Raw genomic sequence first — 27,124 nt, forward strand, 5'->3', positions numbered from 1 at the left:
TCCAAGAAAGCTTTTTTTATTTTACCTTTATTTAACTAGGCAAGTCAGTTAAGAACAAATTCTTATTTTCAATGACGGCCTAGAAACAGTGGGTTAACTGCCTTGTTCAGGGGCAGAACGACAGATTTGTACCTTGTCAGCTCGGCGATTCGAACTTGCAACCTTTCGGTTACTAGTCCAACGCTCTAACCACTAGGCTACGCTACCCCGCCCCCTACTGCCCCCCCCCCCCATTTAAGATACCCCGCCCCCTACTGCCCCCCCCCCCATTTAAGATACCCCATTAAATATTTATACAATCAATTTACAAAAATCCACACGCAGATGAAATCCCAAACACAATCCGCCATCCAGCAACATATGATATAATTATCTTATACTTCAAGAACGCCATGTATTCCTAAGTTTGAGATCTTTGATAAGTGGCAGAGTACTACCAACAACAATTTATGTCAAGATTATTTTAATCCTAAAACATTTACAAGCTGTTAAATAAGAACATGTCAAAATAAAGCTTTAGATATGAAGGCCTCCTTTCTTGCATCCATCTTGAAGCTGAAAATGCACACTGCACAACAAACTGTTACCCAAGGCACCATATGATTCACATAATGTGGTTTGAATGGACTACATAAGGCATTCTGCATCCGGAACAGCTAACTAAAAAACAGGACGATATGAAAACAACAGAAAGGACTGTGGTGTGCTTTAAGCGAGCGTAGACTATGATGCCAACATGCATTTGATGAGTGTATTATTTTCAACAGGACTATAGAGATGTCGCCGTATCGTTACAGTCAAATGAAGGTGGTTTTGTATAGCTCTACTGTTAGTAAGAGGCACAGATGCTAAAGAAAGGCTAAAAGCCATAAGTGACACAGCAGTGATCTCCAGTGTAAACACACACACACCTCTAAGAGCCTTGCGGAGGGGTACAGGGGCAGGTTTGTCCAAGGATGTGGACTGTGTGTTGTGGTGGCCAGTGTTCCCAGTAACACCAGATTAAAGAGCTGTGGTTTCCAGTGCCAGCCAGCAGTGTCATGGACACTGGGCCCAGAGTTTGACTGTTCTGTCTGCGGAGGAGGACAGGAAGGAGAGGTCGTGCGTGTGCCACCTACATTGGATGACCTTGTCCTCGTGCTCCGCCGCCACCGTCAGAGGAAGCTGCTTCGTCAGGTCACCTGGTGATTCATTAACACACACACACACACACACAAACCATGAGGCATGTGGACTCCACACTAACTGTAAGGCTACATCACGATTCTTCACTAATCTCCTGAAGTGTGCACTAACACATGCCCCGTCATCTATTTGAAAGCATTCACCTGGTGTTAGCATTGACTAGAGGGAGTTTGCACCCTTGTCAAATCCACGAGAGTGAGTGGGAAAGTGCACACTTCAGGAGAATAGGGACAGAGCCTTGGAGAGATCGGGGGAGGGGGCAGTCAGGATGATGATGATGTCAACGTCTGACTACATGAGCGAAGCAGTCAAGACAACAACAAAAAAACTACAAGTAAACCAAACAGGTCTTCACAATAGAGGAAGCTTTTGTGTTACACAGTATATGAAGCACTTTGAAAGCTGCCGTGTCGTGTGCGCGCGGACCAGGCGGTACCTTGTTGGGTTTGTGTGTGTGCACGGACCAGACGGTACCTTGTTGGGTTTGTGTATGCGCGCGGACCAGGCGGTACCTTGTTGGGTTTGTGTGTGCGCGCGAGCGGACCAGGCGGTACCTTGTTGGATTTGTGTATGTGCGGCCTAGGCGGTACCTTGTTGGGTTTGTGTATGTGCGGACTAGGAGGTACCTTGTTGGGTTTGTGTGTGCGCACAGACCAGACGGTACCTTGTTGGGTTTGTGTGTGTGCGCGGACCAGGTGGTACCTTGTTGGGTTTGTTTATGCGCACGGACTACGAGGTACCTTGTTGGGTTTGTGTATGCGCGCGGACCAGGTGGTACCTTGTTGGGTTTGTGTATGCGCGCGGACCAGGTGGTACTTTGTTGGGTTTGTGTATGCGCGCGGACTAGGAGGTACCTTGTTGGGTTTGTGTGTGCGCGAGTGGACCAGGCGGTACCATGTTGTGTTTGTGTGTGCGCGCGAGCGGACCAGGTGGTACCTTGTTGGGTTTGTGTATGTGCGGACCAGGCGGTACCTTGTTGGGTTTGTGTGTGCGCACGTACCAGACGGTACCTTGTTGGGTTTGTGTGTGCACGCGGATTAGGTGGTACCTTGTTGGGTTTGTGTGTGCGCGAGCAGACCAGGCGGTACCTTGTTGGGTTTGTGTGTGCACGCGGATTAGGTGGTACCTTGTTGGGTTTGTGTGTGTGCGAGTAGACCAGGCGGTACCTTGTTGGGTTTGTGTATGCGCGCGGACCAGGCGGTACCTTGTTGGGTTTGTGTGTGCGCGAGCGGACCAGGTGGTACCTTGTTGGGTTTGTGTGCGGACCAGGCGGTACCTTGTTGGGTTTGTTTATGCGCGCGGATCAGGCGGTACCTTGTTGGGTTTGTGTGTGCGCCGCGAGCGGACCAGGCGGTAACTTGTTGGGTTTGTGTGCGGACCAGGCGGTACCTTGCAGGTCAGTGATGATGACTTTGTTGTCGTAGGAACCCGTGAGCAGATAGTGTGCCCCGGGAGAGAAACGGACGGAGCGCACGTCGCTGGTGTGTGGGCGGTACGTCTGCACCATCCGGCCTCCTCTGATGTCATAGAGCATGCAGCTGCAGTCCTCTTGTCCCGTTGCCAAGAGACGAGCGCTGGGGTCAACAGCTACCGAGGCCACTGCACTGCCTGAGAACAAACAAGGGTCTGTTCAGTAGGGCACGACGAAGCAAAACGCTTTGCAACAGGAAACACAAATTTATGTTCTTATTGGACAAGTTTCGTTATAAGCTCAACACCTTCACCCTGTTTAACTCAACCCATTGGTTGTCATTTGTTACATCTAAGGCTATGGTGAATGTAAGTCCACTGACAATACTATCAGTGCCCCCTTGTGGGTAAACTGTATCATTACACAGACATATTTTCAGCCTTTGGCTCAGTCTTGCCCAGGTAGATGGTGTGCCAGTCATATTGACAGGGACTAGCAGAATCCCTACCAGAGCCATGTAGGGCTGTCCCCACCACCCTCACACAGCTGGGGACTCTCAGGTCCCAGAAGCGGACAGTCTTATCCTGGGAGCCCGTGGCGATCATCCAGCCACCCCATGTGTACAGAGACAGGATGTGGCCTGGGAGAAGGACACATAGATACAGTCATATTGGATCCTGTCTAAATGAAGCATTTGGAATTTAATCAGAGTCTGATATTATTATTATTACTACATTATAATCTCTCTGGTTAAGTGTTAATAGTTGAGTGCTTGTTCAAGTGGACTGTGTGTGTGTGTGTTTGTACACACACACCTGTATGCCCACTGAGAGCATGCAGCCCCTGTCCTCTCTGGCAGTCAGTGGTGTAGATGTTACAGTCTCCGGCTCCGGCGCTGATCAGGATGGATCCTCCACTCTCAGGACCCTCCATGAACGCCAGGTCTCTGATGGTGCCGTCATGCATACTGAACTCCAGGTCGGGCCCTGCACACACACACTCAGTCAGTCACAACAGCAGGCAGTGTAGCCTAGTGGTTAGAGCGTTGGACTTGTAATCGAAAGGTTGCAAGATCGAATCCCCGAGCTGACAAGGTAAAAATCTGTCGTTCTGCCCCTGAACAAGGTGGTTAACCCACTGTTCCTAAGCCGTCATTGAAAATAAGAATTTGTTTTTAACTAACTTGCCTAGTTAAATAAAAAGGTTAAATAAAAAACGGATGACAAACGCACATACCTGTGGCATTGCAGGTTTCTGCGTTGAAGGGCAGCACTTTGACATATTTATCATTGGAGCCGGTGGCCAGCAGTTGTCCACAGTGACTCCAGGCCACGCAGTAGATGGAACCCTTGTGGTGTTTGTTCCTTCTGAAGCGCACCACCGGCTGCTTGACTGGGCCTGACCCACTAGAGGGAGACAAATCAACAGAGAAAACATACAACAATTAAACAGACAATGAGCTTCATCTGTATTGCTTAAAACCTGGTTCTTTCCAGAACACCGTTGGTCTTTGAGAGAAACAGTAAGTAGCAGGCATTTGTTCCAGCCCAGCACTAATACACCAAATCTGTGAATCAGGCATATCAACACTAGGCTGGACCAAACACCTGCACAGGACAAGGGGGTTTGTGGCCACTTGGGGTAGGAACTTTGTTAGTTTTGGGACCGGTCTGAGTACAGGTAGTTCGTTACCTTGTGTTGAGGGTGTCTGGGTAAGCACAGACACGCAGGGTTTTGGAGTTGGAGCCCACGGCGTACAGCGCCCCCGTGGGGTGGAAGGCCACAGCGCGCAATGCCTGCGTGTCCTCCAGACTGTTCACTGCCACAAACTGGGCCTTGGACTTCTCCATCTGAACACACATCAATCCATTATGAATCAAATTGATTTTTAAAGCCTTTTTATACAATGCCTTCAGAAAGTATTCATACCACATTTTATTGTGTTACAGTCTGAATTCAAAATGGATTACATTTATTTTCTCTCACCCATCTACACACAATACCCCATGTTTTTAGGAATTTTAGCAAATTTATTGAACATACAGAAATACCTAATTTACATAAGTATTCACACCCCTGAGTCAATACTTTGTAGGAGCAACTTTCACAGAGATTACAGCTGTGAGTCTTTCAGGGTAAATCTCTAAGAGCTTTCCACACCTGGATTGTACAGAATTTGCCCATTATTATTTTCAAAATTCTTCAACCTCTGTCAAACTGATTGTTGATCATTGCTAGACAACCATTTTCAGGTCTTGCCATAGATTTTCAAGCAGATTTATGTCAAAACTGTAACATTCACTGTATTCTTGGTAAGCAACTCCAGTGTGGATTTGGCCTTGTGTTTTAGGTTATTGTCCTGCTGAAAGGTGAATTCATCTCCTAGTGTCTGGTGGAAAGCAGACTGAACCAGGTTTTCCTTCAGGAATTTGCCTGTGTTTAACAACATTCAGTTAACTTTTTTATCCTGAAAAACTCCCCAGTTCTTAACAATTACAAGCATCCATATAACATGATGCAGCCACCACTATGCTTGAAAATATGGAGAGTGGTACTCAGTAATGTGTTGTTTTGGATTTGCCCCAAACAAAAACAAAAAAAAGTTAATCGCTTTGCCACATTTTTTACAGTATTACTGTAGTGCCTGGTTGCAAACAGGATGCGTGTTTTGGGATATTGTTTTCTGTACAGACTTCCTCAGTTTTCTCCTATCACAGCCATTAAACTCTGTTTTAAAGTCACCATTGGCCCCATAGTGAAATTCTTGAGCGTTTTCCTTCCTCTCCATCCAAAGTGTAATGAATAACTTCACCGTGCTCAAAGCGATATTGAAATGTTTGGTAAAAAAACTATCTATCACAAGCTACCCTTCTTAGCAAAACCTCCCTGGTATTTGTGGTTAAATGTGTCTTTGAAATTCACTGCTGTAACACAAGATGTAGAAAAAGGTCAAGGGCCGTGAACACTTTCTGAAGGCACTTTCTAAGTAGTTGTCACAAAGTTATTCTCAGTAACCTGGACTACACCCCAAAGAGCAGACAGTAGGAGTGAGTGAAAAAACTCCCTATGATGAAGATACCGAGAGAGGAACCAGGTTCAGAGGGGAGGTTCCCTCAGGGTTAGTCCACTCTCAGTCCACTGGAAGCCTACCTTCTGAGAATTGTTGCGCATCGGGGAGCCGCCCGAATCATCCTGAAGCGTAGGTAGAGTGGCCCTGTTTCTTTGATCACTAAGGGGGTTCAAAACACACAGAGTTTATGTTATCGAGTACCAGTGGACTGACTTCAAATCCTCCCAAACAAGGGGACAATAGTGTCTGTATATTGTTTAGAACAGTGGTCCCCAAACGTTCCACCCCTAGCGACCACAAAGAAAACCTTGAGGGTTCCGGTGGATCCAAGTATTCCTTAACCACAGGAAGCATTTTAGGAAAACACAGATTCTAGTCTGGCCCTCTTCGTGACCTCTCACCTCCGAGTGTTCTGGACGGGGGACTCGTCGAAGGAGGGCATGCCCTGAGACCCTGCCATGAGAGGGGTGCTGCTGATCCCTCCCGGCTTGTCCTTGAGAGGGCCTGTCTCTTGGGTCTGGGTACTAGAGTTGGGTCCAGGGGTCCCGTTACACTGCTGGCTCACAGACTGGACCCCCCCCTCTCCCACATTGTCCATTCCCACGTTCATCTCCTCCAGCTTCTGGATGGACCTACACACACACACACACACACACGTCATCGATTGGAGTCAATGAAGCAGCTGAGAGATTATACATTATTCCACACTAACTGAGACACAAGCTCATTGAACTACTGTGACACAAATAAATTACTATTTAGATGACTAACCCCCCCCCCCCAAAAAAAAATAACACCAGTGGTAATTGAGCAAATGTATTTTTGAGCGTGTCAAAAACGAATCTACGAATAAAATGAGAAGAAGAATGGATGTATGGATTAAAGAAATAATGTATGCTTGAAGGATAAAGCTAATGGATAGATAGAAAACTAAAGGAGGGATAAAATACGTAATAGATGAAGGGATGGAGGGCTGAAACAAGGTATTTTTTAAGATCTTTTCACCAGAAAAAGAAAACTCAAAGCAAAACAAACAAGAATCAAATAATACATGTACAGTGGGGCAAAAAAATATTTAGTCAGCCACCAATTGTGCAAGTTCTCCCACTTAAAAAGATGAGAGGCGCCTGTAATTTTCATCATAGGTACACTTCAACTATGACAGACAAAATGAGAAAAAAAAATCCAGAAAATCAAATTGTATGATTTTTAATGAATTTATTTGCAAATTATGGTGGAAAATAAGTATTTGGTCAATAACAAAAGTTTATCTCAATACTTTGTTGATTCAAAGAGAAAGACAATAGTTTTGAACAAATACATTTCTTTAAAAGGAGACGCGAGAGAGAGCAAGCTATATTTTGTTATATAATTTTTCCCTTTCACTTAGCTAGCAAATGCAGCTAGCTAGTTTTTCCTACTCAAACAGAGGGATGCTATGTTAGCTGGCTGGCTATGGCTATCCAACACTGGAACTCTTCCAAGTCAACGTACGCTTTTGGTTTTATTAATTTATTGCCACCGGGGCAAGCCCTCCAGTGTAACTGCTAAACTGCTTGTACATTGTAATGCATGATTGTAGCGGGCTTACTAACGCGCTAGGTCTATTAGCTATGTTGACTATATGATGTTAGCTAATATGTTGAAAACGATGTAGGCTGTGTGTAGCGGTTATGATATGAAGGTTTAGCTTGGAAAGGTTTTATCACAAGGTCACTGACAGCTGTTGTATTGTACACAAAAGTCCACAAGCAAGGTGAGAGGAGGAGAGCGTGTAGATGCGAGAAGGAATTATGTAATGAGCAAAATGATCATGTTGTTTGTACGTGGCTGCTATGAAAGTGAACTGTTTGCGTGTGATCAGGGGTGTATTCATCCGCCGATTCTGTTGAAAAGCATTTCTTACACGGAAGCAAACGGAACAAAAACGGGGATAAACATATCTGAATTTGTCTAATAGAAACTCTCGTTTGAAACTGTCGCCATTGCACTGCACACTGCCCTATTCCACCTGGACAGAGTGAAAATGCTGTTCATCGACTACAGCTCAGTCTTCAACACCATAGTGCCCTCCAAGCTCATCACTAAGCCCAGAGCCCTAGGTCTGAACCCCTCCCTGTGCAACTGGGTCCTAGACTTCCTTACAGGCCAACTCCAGGTAGTTAAGGTAGGCAACACCACCTCTGCCACGCTGGTCCTCAACACGGGCCACACAGGGGTGCGTGCTCAGCCCCCTCCTGTACTCTCTGTTCACCCATGACTGCTTGGCTAAGCACGTCTCCAACTCAATGATCAAGTTTGCTGACGACACAACAGTGGTAGAAGTGAGAGCCCTGGCAGAGTGGTGCCAGGAAAATAACCTCTCCCTCAACAAAACGAAGGAGCCGATCGTGGACTACAGAAGAGAACAGAGAGCACGCCCCCATCGACATGGTCGGGTCAAAAGCTTAAAAGTTCCTCAGCATACACATCACCGATGACCTGAAATGGTCCCTCCACACTGACAGTGTGCTAAAGGAGCAACAGCGCCTCTTCAATCTCAGGAGGCTGATGAAATTCGGCTTGGCCCCTAAGTCCCTCACAAACTTCTACAAAGGCACCATCGATAGCATTCTGTTGGGCTGTATCCCCGCCTGGTACGGCAACTACACCGCCCGCAACCACAGGACTCTCCAGAGGGTGGTGCAGTCTGCCCAATGAATCACCCTGCCCTCCAGGACACTTACAGCACCCGGTGTTACAGGAAGGCCTGCCGTGGAAATTCAGTACTGAGAGAGACTTGGTCATTTCTTCAAACAATCATCTTTATTTAATATCGAATAATTATTGCAATAATGAAACCAGTCAACTCAACAGTCTTGACTGACTGTTAGGCTGAGAGCCTACCCTTTACAGACAATGCACAGTTTATATAGCTAATACCCAGAATGCTTGGTTCCACCCCTCTCATATAGATTGGGGGGGCACCATAAGCCAGTTTGGGTTCATCCTCTGGTCATCTGCCTCTGGTGCGGTCTCCCAGATGCCAGGATGTCTAAGAACCATTGAGGCGATCTCTATCTCATCTATAGCATGCAGGCCCAGTTAGACCGGAGACATATGTCTCACATGCACCACTAATGATAGACTAGAATGTGGCTGTTTGGGTTTTCACTGCCGAGACGTCAATCAAGTGTCAGCTTCAAGCTATCTCTAGTAAAAACCCATGTCCTCGACACCCAGACTGGCTGCAGGGTGCTAGAGTGGAGACCATAAAACACAGCATTAGCAGGACAGAAATATCTTACTGTTGGATTAAGTAAATAATTGTTAAATATCCAACATATCATGTAAATATGGAATTATTCTATCACAGGCCAGAAGAACATCAAGGAAGTCAGTACAGGTGTATCAAAGCTGGGACCGAGACTGAAAAACAGCTTCTATCTCAAGGCCATCAGACTGTTAAATAGCCATTACTAGCCGGCTACCACCCACTCAACTCTGCACTTTAGAGACTGCTGCCCTATTTACATAGTCATTGAACACTGGTAATTTTTTATAATAACCAAAACAGTAAAAAATAAAAATGTATTAATACAATATCAGAACGAGCAATGTCAGAGTCCGGATAGATAGAGATCTATATATACAGTTGAAGTTGGAAGTTTACATATACCTTAGCCAAATACATTTAAACTCAGTTTTTCACAATTCCTGACATTTAATCCTAGTAAAAATTCCCTGTCTTAGGTCACTTAGGATCACCACTTTATTTTAAGAATGTGAAATGTCAGAATAATAGTGGAGAGAATTATTTTTTTAGCTTTTATTTCTTTCATCACATTCCCAGTGGGTCAGAAGTTTAAATACACTCAATTAGTATTTGGTAGCATTGCCTTTAAATTGTTTAACTTGGGTCAAATGTTTTGGGTAGACTTCCACAAGCTTCCCACAATAAGTTGGGTGAATTTTGGCCCATTCCTCCTGACAGAGCTGGTGTAACTGAGTCAGGTTTGTAATCCTCCTTGCTCACACACGCTTTTTCAGTTCTGCCCACCAATTTTTTATAGGATTGAGGTCAGGGCTTTGTGATGGCCACTCCAATACCTTGACTTTGTTGTCCTTAAGCCATTTTGCCACAACTTTGGAAGTATGCTTGGGGTCATTGTCCATTTGGAAGACCCATTTGTGACCAAGCTTTAACTTCCTGACTGATGTCTTGAGATGTTGCTTCAATATATCCACAATTTTCTTTCCTCATGATGCCATCTATTTTGTGAAGTGCACCAGTCCCTCCTGCAGCAAAGCACCCCCACAACATGATGCTGCCACCCCCATGCTTCACGGTTGGAATGGTGTTCTTCGGCTTCTAAGCGTCTCCCTTTTTCCTCCAAACATAATGATGGTCATTTTGGCCAAATAGTTATATTTTTGTTTAATCAGGCCAGAGGACATTTATCCAACACGTACAATCTCTGTCTCCATCTGCAGTTGCAAACCGTAGTCTGGCTTTTTAATGGCGGTTTTTGAGCAGTGGCTTCTTCCTTGCTGAGCGGCCTTTCAGGTTATGTCGATATAGGACTCGTTTTACTGTGTATATAGATACATTTGTACCTTTTTCCTCCAGCATCTTCACAAGGTCCTTTGCTGTTGTTCTGGGATTGATTTGCACGTTTCGCACCAAAGTACGTTCATCTCTATGACGGCTGCGTGGTCCCATGGTGTTTATACTTGCGTACTATTGTTTGTACAGATAAACGTGGTACCTTCAGGCGTTTGGAAATTGCTCCCAAGGATGTACAATTCAGTGGTCTGAATACTTTCAGAATGCACTGTGTATATATACACTGCTCAAAAAAATAAAGGGAACACTTAAACAACACAATGTAACTCCAAGTCAATCACACTTCTGTGAAATCAAACTGTCCACTTAGGAAGCAACACTGATTGACAATAAATGTCACATGCTGTTGTGCAAATGGAATAGAAAAAAGGTGGACATTGTAGGCAATTAGCAAGACACCCCCAAAAAAGGAGTGATTCTGCAGGTGGTGACCACAGACCACTTTTCAGTTCCTATGCTTCCTGGGTGATGTTTTGGTCACTTTTGAATGCTGGCGGTGCTCTCACTCTAGTGGTAGCATGAGACGGAGTCTACAACCCACACAAGTGGGTCAGGTAGTGCAGCTCATCCAGGATGGCACATCAATGCGAGCTGTGGCAAGAAGGTTTGCTGTGTCTGTCAGCGTAGTGTCCAGAGCATGGAGGCGCTACCAGGAGACAGGCCAGTACATCAGGAGACGTGGAGGAGGCCGTAGGAGGGCAACAACCCAGCAGCAGGACCGCTACCTCCGCCTTTGTGCAAGGAGTAGCACTGCCAGAGCCCTGCAAAATGACCTCCAGCAGGCCACAAATATTGACATAAGTTCAGACCTTTTACTTGTTGGCAGCGATTACAGACTCAAGTCTTCTTGCTACAAGCTTGTCACACCTGTATTTTGGTAGTTTCTCCCATTGTTCTCTGCAGATGTATAGGTAGGCTACTTCTCTGTATACATCAATGATTTTGCTCTTGCTACTGGTGATTCCCTGATCCACCTCTACGCAGACGACACCATTCTGTATACCTCTGGCCCTTCTTTGGACACTGTGTTAACTAACCTCCAAACGAGCTTTATCTTGGCCAGGTCGCAGTTGCAAATGAGAACTTGTTCTCAACTAGCCTACCTGGTTAAATAAAGGTGAAATAAAAAAAATATCCTCTCAAGCTCCGTCAGGTTTGTAATTGTTCCTGTTATGCAATTGTTTCTAGTCAACACCAGATGGCAGTATATAGCCACAAGCTTATGATTTTTTATTTTACTTTTCATCATGACCTCATGTTTACTCAATAATACATGTTTTGTTTTATTTACTACATGAGTGGTCAGTTAGTAGTGATGATGTTGTAATTTGAGTAGAGATCAGCAGAGTTTTGGGACACGCATACTGGTTAACAAATATTTCTTATTCGTATTACTACACAATTCAAGCTTAATGACTGTATTGTATTACTGTTGGCTGTTTGGGAATCTACTACTTAATAGCTACTAAGCAGTGTGGTAACAACGCAATTGTATTCATGCGAACATTATTTAATTGATATCACAATATGTAATATAAATAAATTGTAAATTGTAGCCGGAATCATTTTTGAAGGCACAACAATCTGTTGCTGGAGAATTCAAATTCATAAATGGAGCTATGGATCAAAAGGTCAGGACAGTCAATGAAATCAACATGATAGTTTTAATTTTAGACTCAATGACAACAATAATAAAATAGGTTACAGACCAAATAATTTTCGAACTCAAATAATCAAATATGCTTTCAAAACAAATAACATGTTCGCTGTGGAAATTGTTCTTCTTGCAAAGCATATAAACATTGAATGAGTAGCTGTGTCCAATCTTTTGACTGGTTCTGTATATATATTTTGGATATTGCTCGTTCTGAAATTTCTTAAATGTATTTATATTTGACTTATTATTAATTTATATTTTAGTCATTTAGCAGACGATCTTATCCAGAGCGACATTGAGGAGCAATTAGGGTTAAGTGCCTTGCTCAAGGGCACATCAGATTTTTCACCTAGTCGGCTCAGGGATTTCAACCAGTGACCTTTCAGTTACTGACCCAGCGCTCTTTCAGTTACTGGCCCAGCGCTCTTAACCCACTAGGCTGCCTGACTAGCTGTTAAGAGTGTTTACCACTTGACAATTTATTAGGAACATGGTTTGCTCCTACAGACAGTGAGGCACTTGACTGTGGCTTGCTATATAAAGCAGGCAGACAGGCTTTAAGGCATTCAGTTACTGTTCCATTGAGCGTTAGAATGGGCAAAACAAGTGACTTTGAGCGTGGTAAGATCGGTGCCAGGCGCGCAAGTTCAAGTATCTCAGAAACGCTTGGCCTCTTGGGCTTTTCACAAACGACAGTATTTAGGGTTTGCCAAGAATGGTGTGACAAATTAGAAAACATCCAGTCAGCGGCAGTCCTGTGGGTGAAAACAGCTTGTTGATGAGAGAGGTCGAAGGAGAATGGCAAGAATCAAGCTAACAGGCAAATAACGGCGCAGTGGTGTGCAGAACGGAATCTTGGAACACACAACTCGTCGGTCCTTTGTCACGGATGGGCTACTGCAACAGACGATCACACGACTCCAGTGGGCACGCAACCACCAACACTGGACAATTGTAGAGTGGAAAAACATTGCCTGTCCTGACGAATCCCAGTTCCTGTTGCGTCATGCTGATGGCAGAGTCAGGATTTGGCGTAAGCAGCATGAGTCCATGGCCCCATGCTGCTGGTGTCAACAGTACAGGCTCGTGGCAGAGGTGTAATGGTGTGGGGAATGTTTTCCTGGCACGTTAGGTACCTTGATACCAATTAAGCAACGTTTTCATGCCCTGAAGAATTCAGGCTGTTCTGGAGGCAAAAGGGGTCCAACCCGGTGCTAGATGGGTGTACCTAATAAACTGGCCACTGAGTATATATAAATAGTGTGTATAGATACTATGGACAGTATATGAATAGAAAAGGTGTGTACAGCAGTAGTTATATAGGATGGGCCATGACTAGTATTATTGCACTGTTGGAGCTAGAAACATAAGCATTTCTCTCCACCGGCAATTTTTTTTAAATTTATTTAACCTTTATTTAACTAGGAAAGTCAATTAAGAACAAATTTGGCCTACCAAGAGGTAAAATGCCTCCTGTAGAGACTGGGATTAAACATCTGCAAATCTTTGTACGCGACCAATTTGATTCGATTTGAATACATTTAAACACTGTCAGACAACTTTTTTGGAAAACATAAATGAACGACTATCTAATAAGTGGACCATAAGATGTAGAAACTTCTCAGTGAGGTTGTGCTCTCTCCAGGTGTGTGTGTGTTGTCTCTAACCTGTTGAGGAACTTCTCAGTGAGGTTATGCTGGGCATCTGGCCCCTCCTGTGTGTGAACCCCTCCCTCCAGCAGCATCTGCTGGTACAGCTGTCTCTGCTGCTGCTTCTGCTCCAAGTGCTGCTGAACACGCTTCTTCTGCCTGTAGTACTCCTGGACCTGCTCACTGTCATGCTGTTGAGGAAGACACACACGCATTTAGAAAGATAGACGGATATAGTACACAAAGACCGAAACACACCATTATGTCAGGTCATGAGGTTACTTCCAAAACACGCTGTAAACTACTGTACAGCCCTCTCTACAATTTCAAGGCCTCAAAGCTAATCCACATTAAAATAAAAAGTTACCAAGGATCCCCGTCAAACACACAATGGGCCAACTCTTCATCTCTCTAACGTGACTCTATCCATGCACAGAAAAACCCAATCTAAAGCTGCTAGGCATTCGCGATATATTAAAATGAGCAATGAGTGTGCTAGCAGGCTGGCTGTGTCAAGACCAGCCATCAAAGCAGATTGTACACCGCTGTCCGTGACCCCTGTCCGTGACCTGTCTCATCAAATAATGGCCCCCACAGCAGATGAGGCACCCGCGGTTGGCAGTCCCCCATGGACGAGGTCGTTGAGGTGGATTTATGGGTAACTAAAGTCGGTGGGTGAGGAGATGGGGGTGTGGGGGATACCATGAGAGAGAGAGACCATATGAGAGACAGACAGAGGAACAGAGAGAGACAGACAGACAGACAGACAGAGGAACAGAGAGAGACAGACAGACAGACAGACAGAGGAACAGAGAGAGACAGACAGACAGACAGACAGAGACAGACAGAAAGAGACAGACAGACAGAGACAGACAGACAGAGACACACAGACAGACAGACAGACAGACAGACGAACAGAGAGAGACAGACAGAGGAACACAGAGAGACACAAACACAGAAACAGAGAGACAGACAGAAACAGAGAGAGACAGACAGACAGAGGAACAGAGAGAGACAGACAGACGAACAGAGAGAGACAGACAGACAGACAGAGGAACAGAGAGAGACACAAACACAGAAACAGAGAAACAGAGAGACAGACAGACAGACAGACAGACAGAGGAACAGAGAGAGACAGACAGACAGACAGAGGAACAGAGAGAGACAGACAGACAGACAGACAGACAGACAGACGAACAGACAGACGAACAGAGAGAGACAGACAGAGGAACACAGAGAGACACAAACACAGAAACAGAGAGACAGACAGAAACAGAGAGAGACAGACAGACAGAGGAACAGAGAGAGACAGACAGACGAACAGAGAGAGACAGACAGACAGACAGAGGAACAGAGAGAGACACAAACACAGAAACAGAGAGACAGACAGACAGACAGACAGACAGACAGACAGACAGAAACAGAGAGAGACAGACAGACAGACAGACAGAGGAACAGAGAGAGACAGACAGACAGACAGAGGAACAGAGAGAGACAGACAGACAGACAGACAGACAGACAGACGAACAGACAGACGAACAGAGAGAGACAGACAGAGGAACACAGAGAGACACAAACACAGAAACAGAGAGACAGACAGAAACAGAGAGAGACAGACAGACAGAGGAACAGAGAGAGACAGACAGACGAACAGAGAGAGACAGACAGACAGACAGAGGAACAGAGAGAGACACAAACACAGAAACAGAGAGACAGACAGACAGACAGACAGACAGACAGACAGACAGAAACAGAGAGAGACAGACAGACAGACAGACAGACAGACAGACAGACAGAAACAGAGAGAGACAGACAGACAGACAGACAGACAGACAGACAGACAGACAGACAGAGGAACAGAGAGAGACAGACAGACAGACAGACAGAGAAATAGAGACAGAGACAGCCAGAAACAGAGAGACAGACACACACACACACAGAGAGACAGACAGACAGAGAAACAGAGAGCGAGACAGAAACAGAGAGAGACAGACAGACAGACAGAGATCACAATATGTATTCCCTTTTATAATGTACAGTGGGGCAAAAAAGTATTTAGTCAGCCACCAACTGTGCAAGTTCTCCCACTTAAAAAGATGAGAGGCCTGTAATTTTCATCAAAGGTACACTTCAACTATGACAGACAAAATGAGAAGAAAAAAAATCCAGAAAATCACATTGTAGGATTTTTAATGAATATATTTGCAAATTATGGTGGAAAATAAGTATTTGGTCACCTACAAACAAGCAACATTTCTGGCTCTCACAAGTTCAAACAGGTGCCATTAATACAGGTAACGAGTGGAGAGCCAGAAATGTTGCTTGTTTGTAGGTGACCAAATACTTATTTTCCACCATAATTTGCAAATAAATTCATTAAAAATCCTACAATGTGATTTTCTGGATTTTATTTCTAATTTTGTCTGTCATAGTTGAAGTGTACCTATGATGAAAATTACAGGCCTCTCTCATCTTTTTAAGTGGGAGAACTTGTACAATTGGTGGCTGACTAAATACTTTTTTGCCCCACTGTATGTCCTAATGTTTTTTTCTGAATGGCCAGATGGGGGTGCAATCTTTCAAATGTTTGCAGGAAATTACAGAAATGTTAGTGGTGGGCATTTACAGTTATATGCGCCGGTCTCGCTAAACCTTATCATCACAGGAAATGTCTTGCGTGATACACCGGGGTGAAATTACCTCTTTTTCATTTGGCGGCCCACCGTCCGTCCCGGAGGCCAGAGGGGTGCGCATGACATTTGGTCCACTAGAGGCCAGAACCGGTGGGACAATCCTGTTGACACAGGGACAAAACATCCACATGACTATAGGCTGAGCAGGAACAAACATCGTTGTTGTGTTGCCTGAGTAATAATTCATCACAATATAGAAAGTGAATGAGACATACTTGTGCTTTGAAAACCTAAGGCATTTCTGAGTAGCTGTCATTAATTAATATTCACTGATAAAACATCAAATTCCTTTTTAAAATAAATACAGTGAGAGATTGTTGCCCTAAATGGCATGAACATAAAACACCCCGCATCCCCTTCTATAGAAACAAGTTATTAGGAAAGCAGTCTTCGTGTAATGTCAAAGATGTGCGTCGTCTCCAAAAATGGCATAAACTGCAAAACAAGCACACTTTCAACCAATCCCAAATCAGCCCCTACACCCTAGGGAGGTGGTGGCAGGTCTAGTACCATATTGCGTATAGACCACCATCATCATCATCGTTTGGCTACAGCACAGTCGATCGGTACAGACCGCAAATACAACAGAGCGTGTAGGAAAATACCCATCTATTCATTCCTTTCAGATCTACACAAGTGTAGGTAGGACCTGATGGTCGATTTGTGCATGTAATTTTCTTTTGACTAATGTTTTCGTACTTCATTTCACAGTGGCCTTTAGAGACCACAGTCAACTTGTCAGTGAACCAGTACGTGACACGATGCCAAACAGACGTGACGCGATGCCAAACGGACGTGACGCGATGCCAAACGGACGTGACGCGATGCCAAACGGACGTGACGCGATGCCAAACGGACGTGACGCGATGCCAAACGGACGTGACGCGATGCCAAACGGACGTGACGCGATGCCAAACGGACGTGACGCGATGCCAAACGGACGTGACGCGATGCCAAACGGACGTGACGCGATGCCAAACGGACGTGACGCGATGCCAAACGGACGTGACGCGATGCCAAACGGACGTGACACGATGCCAAACGGACGTGACACGATGCCAAACGGACGTGACACGATGCCAAACGGACGGCGAAGCGGTCTAAAGCACTGCATCTCAGTGATAGAAGCGTCACTACAGACCCTGGTTCGATCCAGGGCTGTATCACTATAGGGCCGTAATCGGGAGTCCCATAGGGCGGCGCACAATTGGCCCAGCGTCGTCCGGGTTAGGGGAAGGTTTGGCCGGGGTAGGCCGTCACTGTATATAAGAATTCTGTTCTTAACTGGCTTGCCTAGTTAAATATATATGTATTTTTCAATTATACTTAAAAAAAAAATTAACAGCACACACACAGCAATGCTTAATGTCTCCACGTGGATCTAGAACGGAATAAACATGTGTTCCACGTGTTCAGGGGTGAGGAACCTCACCCCTGAACCTTTCCTCACCCCTGAACACGTGGAACACATGTTTATTCCGTTCTAGATCCACGTGTTCAGGGGTGAGGAAAGGTTCAGGGGTGAGGAAAGGTTCAGGGGTGAGGAAAGGTTCAGGGGTGAGGAAAGGTTCAGGGGTGAGGAAAGGTTCAGGGGTGAGGAAAGGGGATTGGACCTGAATGGACTTGGGGTTCATTGTGAATCCTGGTAAGGAGTGTATATTGTTTACAATAAGCCTATTGTCATGCCGTAGCTACCCATTTCAATACATCTTAATTAACCCTGAAGGGCCTAGTGCTGTACCTTTCTGGTGAGTCGTCGTCCAGCTGGTGCACGTTATTCTCCACCATGCTTTGGCTGAGCGCCGGTCTCACGCTGCCCTCCGTGCCCCTCTTGTTCTGGGCCTGGGCCGCCAGGCCATGGGACAGCCCGTCCAGCACCGGGTTCAGGGACCGAGACATGTAGGTGTCTGCCGACTGGGGCCTCTGCAGGGGCGAGGAGGGACAGGGGGAAAGCCGGCTGATGAGGGGGGTGAGCAGGTCGGCGTGGCCGGCTTTGGTGGGCTTGACCAGGCGATCCACGTGGATGGCCAGGGTCTTCTGCTGAAAGGCGCAGGAGAAGGCGCCTGGCGAGAGGTTCTGGAGCCACGAGAGCAGGGAGAGGTCGAGTTCGTCGCAGCCATTGCCACACAACATGTCCACGTCCAAGAGCACCTCGTCCTCCGTGATCTCCTCCCCCGTGGCTTTGCTCTGGAAGAGAATAGTATAGATACGTTTAATAATGGCTCTCTTGTTGTCTCCATCTGAACTGGTATTACCTAGGCACGAGACAACTCCTGCTAGTCATATTTCTATATTAACTTCACCCATCCTGTGTTTTCAGATCAGCAAGGATAATGTAGACGGATCTACTGTGAAGCTCCCCTACCATTATGTACGTGGTGGAGTGCCTCATCCTTGGGACTTCTGTAGAGTTTCGGAAATGGAGAACAATGGTGTTTCAAAGGGACATTTTCAACCTTTCTCAAAGCACTTGCCATTCTGAAACAAGGTTAGAGAACTGGCCTCATTCACCTCCAGCCAACACATTGGCCATATTTACTGAGCCTGGATTCCTCTCTAGGTTACTACCTTCTAGGGAGTTTTAACTGGCCACTGTGCTTCTGCTTAGGTCGTCGGGGCCCTGGTTAACGTAAAGCACTTTGTGACTTTATAAATACATTTGATTGACCCACACCGACCTGACAGAACTCCACACAGCACTCGTACAAAACTCCTTTGATGAGCAGCTGGAAGAGGCGGTTGCCGCTGGCCCTGAACCCGGCCTCGCTCAGCTTCCTGTCGGCAGGGATGAACTCAGCCACCATGGCGCAGGCCTCCTCGAAGCAGTGCACCCGGGCCGTGCTGGGGTTCCAATCCTTGAACTCAGCGTGTTGGGTGAGGCAGGGCAGCGTGAGGAGCAGGCAGAGTTTACTGTAGTCCTCTTTAGAGGGACAGAACACCTCCAGGCTGTGGAGACACCTGACCGCTTCCTGCATGGACAGCTCCAGCTGTCGGCAGCATAAGGAAAGGGGGAGGAGATTAATTCAATGGCGTTGACTGAGTAAAGTCACACTAAATAGATATAGTATAACCCACTAATACTACGCCAATTTAAGATCATTGAAATGTAATTCATCAATTAGGAAGTGCTTATTATTTTATTTTTTCCTTGAACATGAAATTCACTTCCAAATTACTCTGAAACGGCACTGGAAGGGTCACGTTTTCCTTCCTTGGTGATGTTTTTAGCTTGCTACACCCGAAGAATAAATACAGAGGCAGAAATCATACACCATCTTATCAGTTGATCACATCAGAGACGTGTGGAAACACTTGAAATGGATCTTGCTCAACAGTATCTCAGCATGTCTATTTGAATACAGTAGTACATGCAACGCTTGCGGTATAGACTGGCTCACATTCTGAGGGTCGTCAGCAGCTGACATGGCGTTATTTACACACAGGGCCTCCAGAAATTTCTGCTTCAGGACGATGTAGCGGAACCTGGACAAGTCAGGGAAGATCACAAGACACATTTATAACATTCAGTAATAAAAAACAACAACAATGTGCCAAAATTGAAAATTTGCATTTCTTCATATGTAATTAAACAAAATGGGTTGACTGTACAAAGATAACATCTAATGTCACCTCTCGGTCTCGACACCTCACTCTTGACTGGCTAATCAAATCTCTGAAGAGTTAACCTGTGACCTGTGTGTCTGGCAAGAGTTAAGATTCACATTTGGGTGGAAAACATTAAATAAGCATTTAAAAAAAGGTTCTCTCACCTCTTTTTGTCAAACTTGTCCATGCCTTCTAAAGGCTGAATGAATTGTAGGACCTCTTCCCATTGGCCATCTAGGATCAACTGCCTGTGGAGAAGAACAGAGTAGGAGAGTTGATCTTCTCCTTCTCAATAGTGGCACAACATGGGAATAACTATCAGGGCGTAGAGTTAACCTGGGTCGTGTCCATTAGGGTGACACTGATTTGCAACATCAAAACAAAAACAAGCATTTTTTTTTATTTTTTAGTTCAGATCATTTCACTCCGTTTCGGGTCGTTTTCTTCCATGTTGTTCTGAAAGTCTGTTTTTACCTTCCTCCATTCAGCTTGTACCTTATGGTAGCAGTGTGGTGACTAGTAATACGCTAGCTGTTAGTTTACAGAGGTTTTATGAAAAACTGTACAGTTTCCCTTGAATGCTGTTAGTATTTTTGTGTACTACTGCAACAGAGCATCCTAAATTGTTAGTATTTGTGTGTAGTACTGCAACAGAGCATCCTAAATTGTTAGTATTTGTGTGTACTACTGCAACAGAGCATCCTAAATTGTTAGTATTTGTGTGTACTACTGCAGAGCATCCTAAATTGTTAGTATTTGTGTGTACTACTGCAACAGAGCATCCTAAATTGTTAGTATTTGTGTGTACTACTGCAACAGAGCATCCTAAATTGTTAGTATTTGTGTGTACTACTGCAACAGAGCATCCTAAATTGTTAGTATTTGTGTGTACTACTGCAACAGAGCATCCTAATTGGATAAGCCTGATGGGAAAACAAAGAGGGGTAATAACAACGACTTTGAAAATCGTATTATAGTGAAACGTTTATGTAATCAGCCACTTACTGACGCTAAATGTAATAATGTCCCGAGGGGGATCTTTAGATTGAGTCTCTCTGGTGAAGGTCACTGAGTACTGTACAAGGTGCAGTGCAGCATGAAATAAGATTCATGTAAAAAAGGGAATGAAACTCAGGACCTCACATATGCCAACACTATCGGTGTACTTAAAGGGACATTTCACTCCAAAAATGATGTTTTCAGTCTTTAAAATGTTGTCTCATATCAAGATGAGTCCCATCCCATCAGTTTGTGTAGATCCAGCTCTATGCCTCAACCTCAAATTTATTGAAAAGATAACCACTGCAAATCTGGAGATAATATGGTGCTTAACTTTTCCATTCATTTTGGATAGCTGGGTCTACAAAACAGATGGTCTGGGACATGGACTTGTTTACAGACTCGTGGAGCGTGATTTTTTATATTTTTTATTTAACCTTTAACTAGGCAGTTTCAGTTAAGAACAAATTCTTATTTACAATGACGGCCTAACCCGGCCAAACCTTCCCCTACCCCGGCCAGACCCTCCCCTAACCCGGCCAGACCCTCCCCTAACCCGGCCAGACCCTCCCCTAACCCGGCCAGACCCTCCCCTAACCCGGCCAGACCCTCCCCTAACCCGGCCAGACCCTCCCCTAACCCGGCCAGACCCTCCCCTAACCCGGCCAGACCCTCCCCTAACCCGGCCAGACCCTCCTCTAACCCAGCCAGACCCACCACTAACCCGGAAAGACCCACCCCTAACCCGGCCAGACCCTCCCCTAACCCTGACGACGCTGGGCCAATTGTGCGCCGCCCTATGGGACTCCCGATGACGGCCGGTTGTGATACGGCCCGGGATCGAACCAGGGTCTGTAGTGATGCCTCTAGCACTGAGATGCAGTGCCTTAGACCACTGTGTATCAGAACTGGGCTGGAGGGAAAACCTGCACACAGGGATTGAAGAGCGCTGCTTTAAAAATAGTCCTAATGGGGTGATCTTTCTGAACATTCTTCCTCCTGATGGTGGTATGCCTAGCTGGGGTTATTCCCATACAGACTTCAGAATGACACTGTGTTTGTAGCAGACTAAAAGCCATGCGAGTACCTAAGGAAGAGCATGTCGTCAGAGTAAAGGCCATTGATGACGCCGCTCTCCTTCTCCAGAGCCAGCATGCTGATGTGAAGCTTCCTGGAGTTGAGGAAGTCCAGCATCAGCTTGATCACCTCCACCTCTTTGATGTTAATGGTCTCCTCCGCTGTCATGGCAACAGTCTGTCAGGACAGGTAGAGAGAGAGACAGTCTGTCAGGACAGGTAATGAGAGAGACAATCTGTCAGGACAGGTAATGAGAGAGACAATCTGTCAGGACAGGTAATGAGAGAGACAATCTGTCAGGACAGGTAAGGGTAAAGACAATCTGTCAGGACAGGTAATGAGAGAGACAATCTGTCAGGACAGGTAATGGTAAAGACAATCTGTCAGGACAGGTAAGGGTAAAGACAATCTGTCAGGACAGGTAAAGAGAGATACTATGTACCTGTCAGGGAGAATAATTGCTTTAATTTAGGGTTTACAATGCTGTACCTGCCCCCTCCCTCACACCATCTGCTCTCACAAAAATCATTCTGGCAGCCAGTGTTGCCAAGGGCTACCTTGAAAACAATCTCGCAGGTGAAAATGTGTTGGTCGCGGGTGTTGGGTTTTTGGGCTAATTCTAAACTGCACCGCGGCCACCATGGCATTTCTCTTAAAAATGTATATATTTAACGGTGACCTGCTGCTGCTGACTATCAGGCAGTGAGCAGGCTGTTTCTGAGTGAGCAGGCTGTTTCTGAGTGAGCAGGCTGTTTCTGAGTGAGCAGGCTGTTACTGAGTGAGCAGGCTGTTACTGAGTGAGCAGGCTGTTACTGAGTGAGCAGGCTGTTACTGAGTGAGCAGGCTGTTTCTGAGTGAGCAGGCTGTTTCTGAGTGAGCAGGCTGTTTCTGAGTGAGCAGGCTGTTACTGAGTGAGCAGGCTGTTACTGAGTGAGCAGGCTGTTTCTGAGTGAGCAGGCTGTTTCTGAGTGAGCAGGCTGTTACTGAGTGAGTGAATGGTGGAGAAGAGGAGGGGTGTGTGTGAGTTGAGAGCACTGGTTGAGAGAGCGCTGCAGCTGAGTCAGGGAGACAGAGCAGGACCCGCGCATATAGTGACACATTTTTAGCAGTTGTAGGTAGGCTATTTACACTGAACAAAAATATAAAACGCAACATGTAAAGTGTTGGTCCCATGTTTCATGAGGTGAAATAAAAGATCCCAGAAATGTTCCATATGCACAAAAAGCTTATTTCTCTCAAATTTTGGCCACAAATTTGTTTACATCACAGTTAGTGAGCATTTCTCCTTTGTATTGCCAAGATAATCCATCCACCTGACAGGTGTGGCATATCAAGAACCTGATTAAACAGCATGATCATTACACAGGTGCACCTTGTGCTGGGGACAATAAAAGGCCACTCTAAAATGTGCAGTTTTTTGTCACACACAATGCCACAGATGTCTCAAGTTTTGAAGGATCGTGAAATTGGCATACTGACTGCAGGAATGTTGACCAGAGCTGTTACCAGATAATTTAATGTTAATTTCTCTACCATAAGCCACCTCCAACGTAGTTTTAAAGAATTTGTCAGTACATCCAACCGGTCTCACAACCGCAGACCACATGTATGGCATCGTGTGGGCGACTGGTTTGCTTTACCCCGTGGCTGTGGTGGGGTTATCGTATGGGGCTGGCATAAACCACAGACAATTGCATTTTTGCGATACCGTGACGAGATTTTTTTTTAAGGTATCTGTGATCAACAGATGCATATCTGTATTCCCAGTCATATGAAATCCATAGATTAGGGCCTATTGAATTTATTTAAATTGACTGATTACCTTATATGAACTGTAACTCAGTAAAATCTTTGAAATTGGTGCGCTTATATTTTTGTTCAGTATAGATTGGTCATTATGGAGACACCATTTTTCCATAAAACATAGTAACGCAATAGAGATGATATAACGGCGACCAAGCACTGGAAAAACGACTTTAGGCGCAATAGAGCTCTTTAGATAAATTAGCTCAAAAAGGTGGTTTAAAGTAAACTGCATTCTAATGTCGACTTTTCTAACGGATAACAGTATCAAACGAAGGGTTTTAGTCTTTCTCAGTTCCGTGGTCTGGAGCACTGCACCAGTGGAATTCAAAAAAATTGAAGTTATGGAACTCCCTTGCGTTCTTGGGTTATGGGGGGGGGGGGGGGTCCACAATGAAAATGACATTAAATGTGGCGAAAGACAAGCTACATTTGCATCTGTTGGCCAATCAAGTAGGCTATTCATCTGTATGCCATTGTAAGTTACTGTAGCCTACCATTTGATACAATAAATATATATTGAAATTACGATATTACTGGGGTCGTGGCAAATCAATTTGTGCCACATGTGTATCCTACCTGGAGCTGGCAAACGGATTGAATAAATAGCCTGTAACCGTTTGAGTTTGTTGTAGCCCTTGCGTTATTATGTAATTATTCATGGTCGTGTTTAATTAATTAAATTGGAAGTTATCAATTATGATCATGGTCACAGATCTATCATTGTCCATATTTAAATGTCAGTTTTATTGTGGACTTTTCCCTGAAATTAGATGTCATATCAGGGACTACAGGCTACCTACATCTAGCGCAGCAAACCATGGCAACGTTGAATTGCAATTATAAACCCAGATTTTAGTCAGTAGTCTATGCGTATTTAAATAACAAGTCAATCGCGCAAATAATCAATTTATAGATGTTTGTAGTCTTAACATCTGGCCCATAATAACGGCACAATTGCCAGAAAAAAAGACTAACATTTGTTTCTTGTTCATCCAAGTGTTTCTTGCACAGAGATTGAGATCCTCTGTTGAACTTTTTTATTGTTTTATTTATTTATTTCACCTTTATTTAACCAGGTAGGCAAGTTGAGAACAAGTTCTCATTTACAACTGAGACCTGGCCAAGATAAAGCAAAGCAGTTCGACACATACAACAACACAGAGTTACACATGGGATAAACAAACATACAATCAATAATACAGTAGGAAGATCTATATACAGCATGTGCAAATGAGGTATCACTCAAACTCTGCTGTCGGATTGATCTATAGTTATGCACATGCGCAAACTGGAATTATTTAAGCAATAAGGCACAAGGGGGTGTGGTATATGGCCAATATACCACGGCTAAGGGCTGTTCTAAACACACGATGCAACGCGGAGTGCCTGGACACAGCCCTTAGCCGTGGCCATATACCACAAACCCCAGGGGTGTCTTATTGCTATTATAAACTGCTTACCAACGTAATTTAAGCAGTAAAAAAGAAATGCTCGAACCCAGTTTCGGAATATTTTTTTGGGGGGCAAGTTTTAAGTCCTTGTGGGCGGGTTTTCAGAGGTCATTGGGCAAAAGCTTTTGCTAGACCTAGTAACCATGCACAATAGTTTCCTAACCCTTTTAAGGTTTATTCCTAATAGGCCTACAGACATCTTGGGGGATCTTCTTGCCACCGTTCGTTAGTAAGCCTTGACTTCGTAATTTTATCGTTGTATTTTCCTTTGTGATGTGTTCTAAATTACACTTTGGGAAAAGTGGTACTAGTATTACTAATAGAATGTGATTGATGAAAAACAAGTATAGGTGTGTGTCAATAAACTCAGGATTGTCAGGGTGAAAGATTAAGATGTTGTCAAGGGCAAGCAAAATTATGAACCAAAAACTGTAAAAGACATGAAGACATGGCCTAGTACCCGGTCTACATTCAATGCCGTGGTAAGGAGAACTACATTCTGCAACACCTAGTTAAGGCCTGCCATCGGAGTACAAGTTGTAAACACGGGTACATCATCCTCTCTCTACCTCCCATGTTTACACTATACTATCTGAAATCAGCGTCACCGGCCAAAAACGGTCTGTTGATTCATTTGCATTGCAAACATCTACTGTAGGCTACACATGACGGCTGGTTGACTAGCTAAATGAGCTACCTGACTTTTCGCTGGCATAGACATCAGCACTGCGCACGTACAATGATTATTATAGCCGAATAGGCTAGCACCAGGAACAACGCAGAGACAGATGGCCTACTAAATAACCTTGCTAGATAATCGAATGTGTCAGGTTTATAGAGCCGGCTAGCAAAGCATGCATTGATTGAACTGCAGGAATAAAACACACTATCAACCAACAGCCGCCACCGAAAAACAAATTGAACCTTCTCACCTGTTTATCTCTACAAATAACGTCACATAAATTGCGAATGTAATCCGCAGGTTCGTCAGCAGATGAGAACGTTTACAATGTATTTTAGCAAGGATATTTTATACAAATCTTTTGTTTTTTTTCTCGCTTTCCCACCGTATTTCTAGTAGCCTATACACAACCTCCGGTTGCCAAGTGCACAGCAGCAAGCCACCAATCAAACGGAAGATATGCTGCATGTTCACACCTACGACTGCGCATCCCGCGGTCCGCTCAACAACTTTCAGCTCGAACACAGTCAGCTCACGCAATTCATATATATATTGTCCCTTAGTCCCTTAATAACGACATTGCAACTGTTTACATCCCTGGCAATTGCTTTCCCAGACATTATGTAGCATGTTCCAGCCATTAGATGCAGTGGAATAGAGGAAGACAATGGCAGGGAAGGGCATAACATCCCTTGGCAATTGGAAGGTGTGCCGTTTGTAGAACGAATATTTCTTAAGATTGACAAAATGCACAATTGCATAAGAAAGAACGTATACCCTGCCTTCAATGCTAAGACTTAATCATAAAGCCTCAATCTGAAAAATATCAGATTTTCTGATAATACATGTATAACCTAAAGCCATTGTACATATATATATATTTAAGTCCCATTGGGTAAAATAAGGGTTGATTTTGGAGTTACTGCAGTATGCTTTGGGGGATATCACCTAGAAAGCAAAATATAATCGTTTCTGACACTATTTCCATTACACAAAGCATAATAATAATTAAAGCAATCCTCAAGAGAATTATAATACTGAGGCAGCAAGGCAGGAGACAATCAGTGACCTTAGTTTCTTATGACTGGTTATTAGGGTTGCAAAATCGTGTTTTTTTCAGAAACCCAGGTTGGAGGATACTGGATTTCCTGCATATTCCATTCTAAACTCTGGAATCTTCCAAAAGGGATTTCCAGAAAACCTGGGAAATGTTCAACCCTGATTATCCAGGG

The 27,124-nt window shown here is 44.6% G+C and overlaps 1 protein-coding gene across 2 annotated transcripts; it reads right to left on the minus strand.

Annotated features, from left to right (window-relative positions):
• Window positions 1–269: 269 nt before the first annotated feature.
• LOC129867487 (WD repeat-containing protein 47-like) lies at window positions 270–27,081 on the minus strand. Of its 2 annotated transcripts, none has more exons than XM_055940927.1 (16): window positions 26,369–27,081; window positions 21,964–22,130; window positions 20,042–20,125; window positions 19,670–19,754; window positions 18,950–19,258; window positions 18,013–18,458; window positions 16,279–16,372; window positions 13,597–13,769; window positions 6,068–6,298; window positions 5,747–5,825; window positions 4,289–4,446; window positions 3,833–4,002; window positions 3,412–3,582; window positions 3,105–3,236; window positions 2,575–2,793; window positions 270–1,181 (listed from the first exon to the last, which is right to left on the minus strand). In XM_055940927.1, exons 2-16 carry the CDS (start codon window positions 22,119–22,121, stop codon window positions 1,039–1,041), a joined length of 2,652 nt encoding a protein of 883 aa, XP_055796902.1. In that variant the 5' UTR covers window positions 22,122–22,130; window positions 26,369–27,081; the 3' UTR covers window positions 270–1,038. The 2 variants fall into 2 exon arrangements, with proteins under 2 accessions (XP_055796902.1, XP_055796903.1); XM_055940928.1 differs by lacking the exon at window positions 26,369–27,081 and adding an exon at window positions 26,143–26,362.
• Between the last annotated feature and the right edge of the window lie 43 nt (window positions 27,082–27,124).

Source organism: Salvelinus fontinalis, chromosome 12, assembly GCF_029448725.1.
Source record: "Salvelinus fontinalis isolate EN_2023a chromosome 12, ASM2944872v1, whole genome shotgun sequence".
NCBI classification, from domain to species: Eukaryota; Metazoa; Chordata; class Actinopteri; order Salmoniformes; family Salmonidae; genus Salvelinus; species Salvelinus fontinalis.

What these genes read in the sequence shown, in the direction of transcription:
- LOC129867487 (XM_055940927.1), bottom strand. Translation starts at nt 22,121, where the DNA reads ATGACAGCGGAGGAGACCATTAACATCAAAGAGGTGGAGGTGATCAAG. An exon ending in GACGACGACTCACCAGAAAG is followed by an intron (nt 16,373 to 18,012) that starts GTACAGCACTAG and finishes CTGTGTCAACAG; the next exon opens with GATTGTCCCACCGGTTCTGG. An exon ending in AGAAACCTGCAATGCCACAG is followed by an intron (nt 3,583 to 3,832) that starts GTATGTGCGTTT and finishes GTGTGTGTGCAG; the next exon opens with GGCCCGACCTGGAGTTCAGT.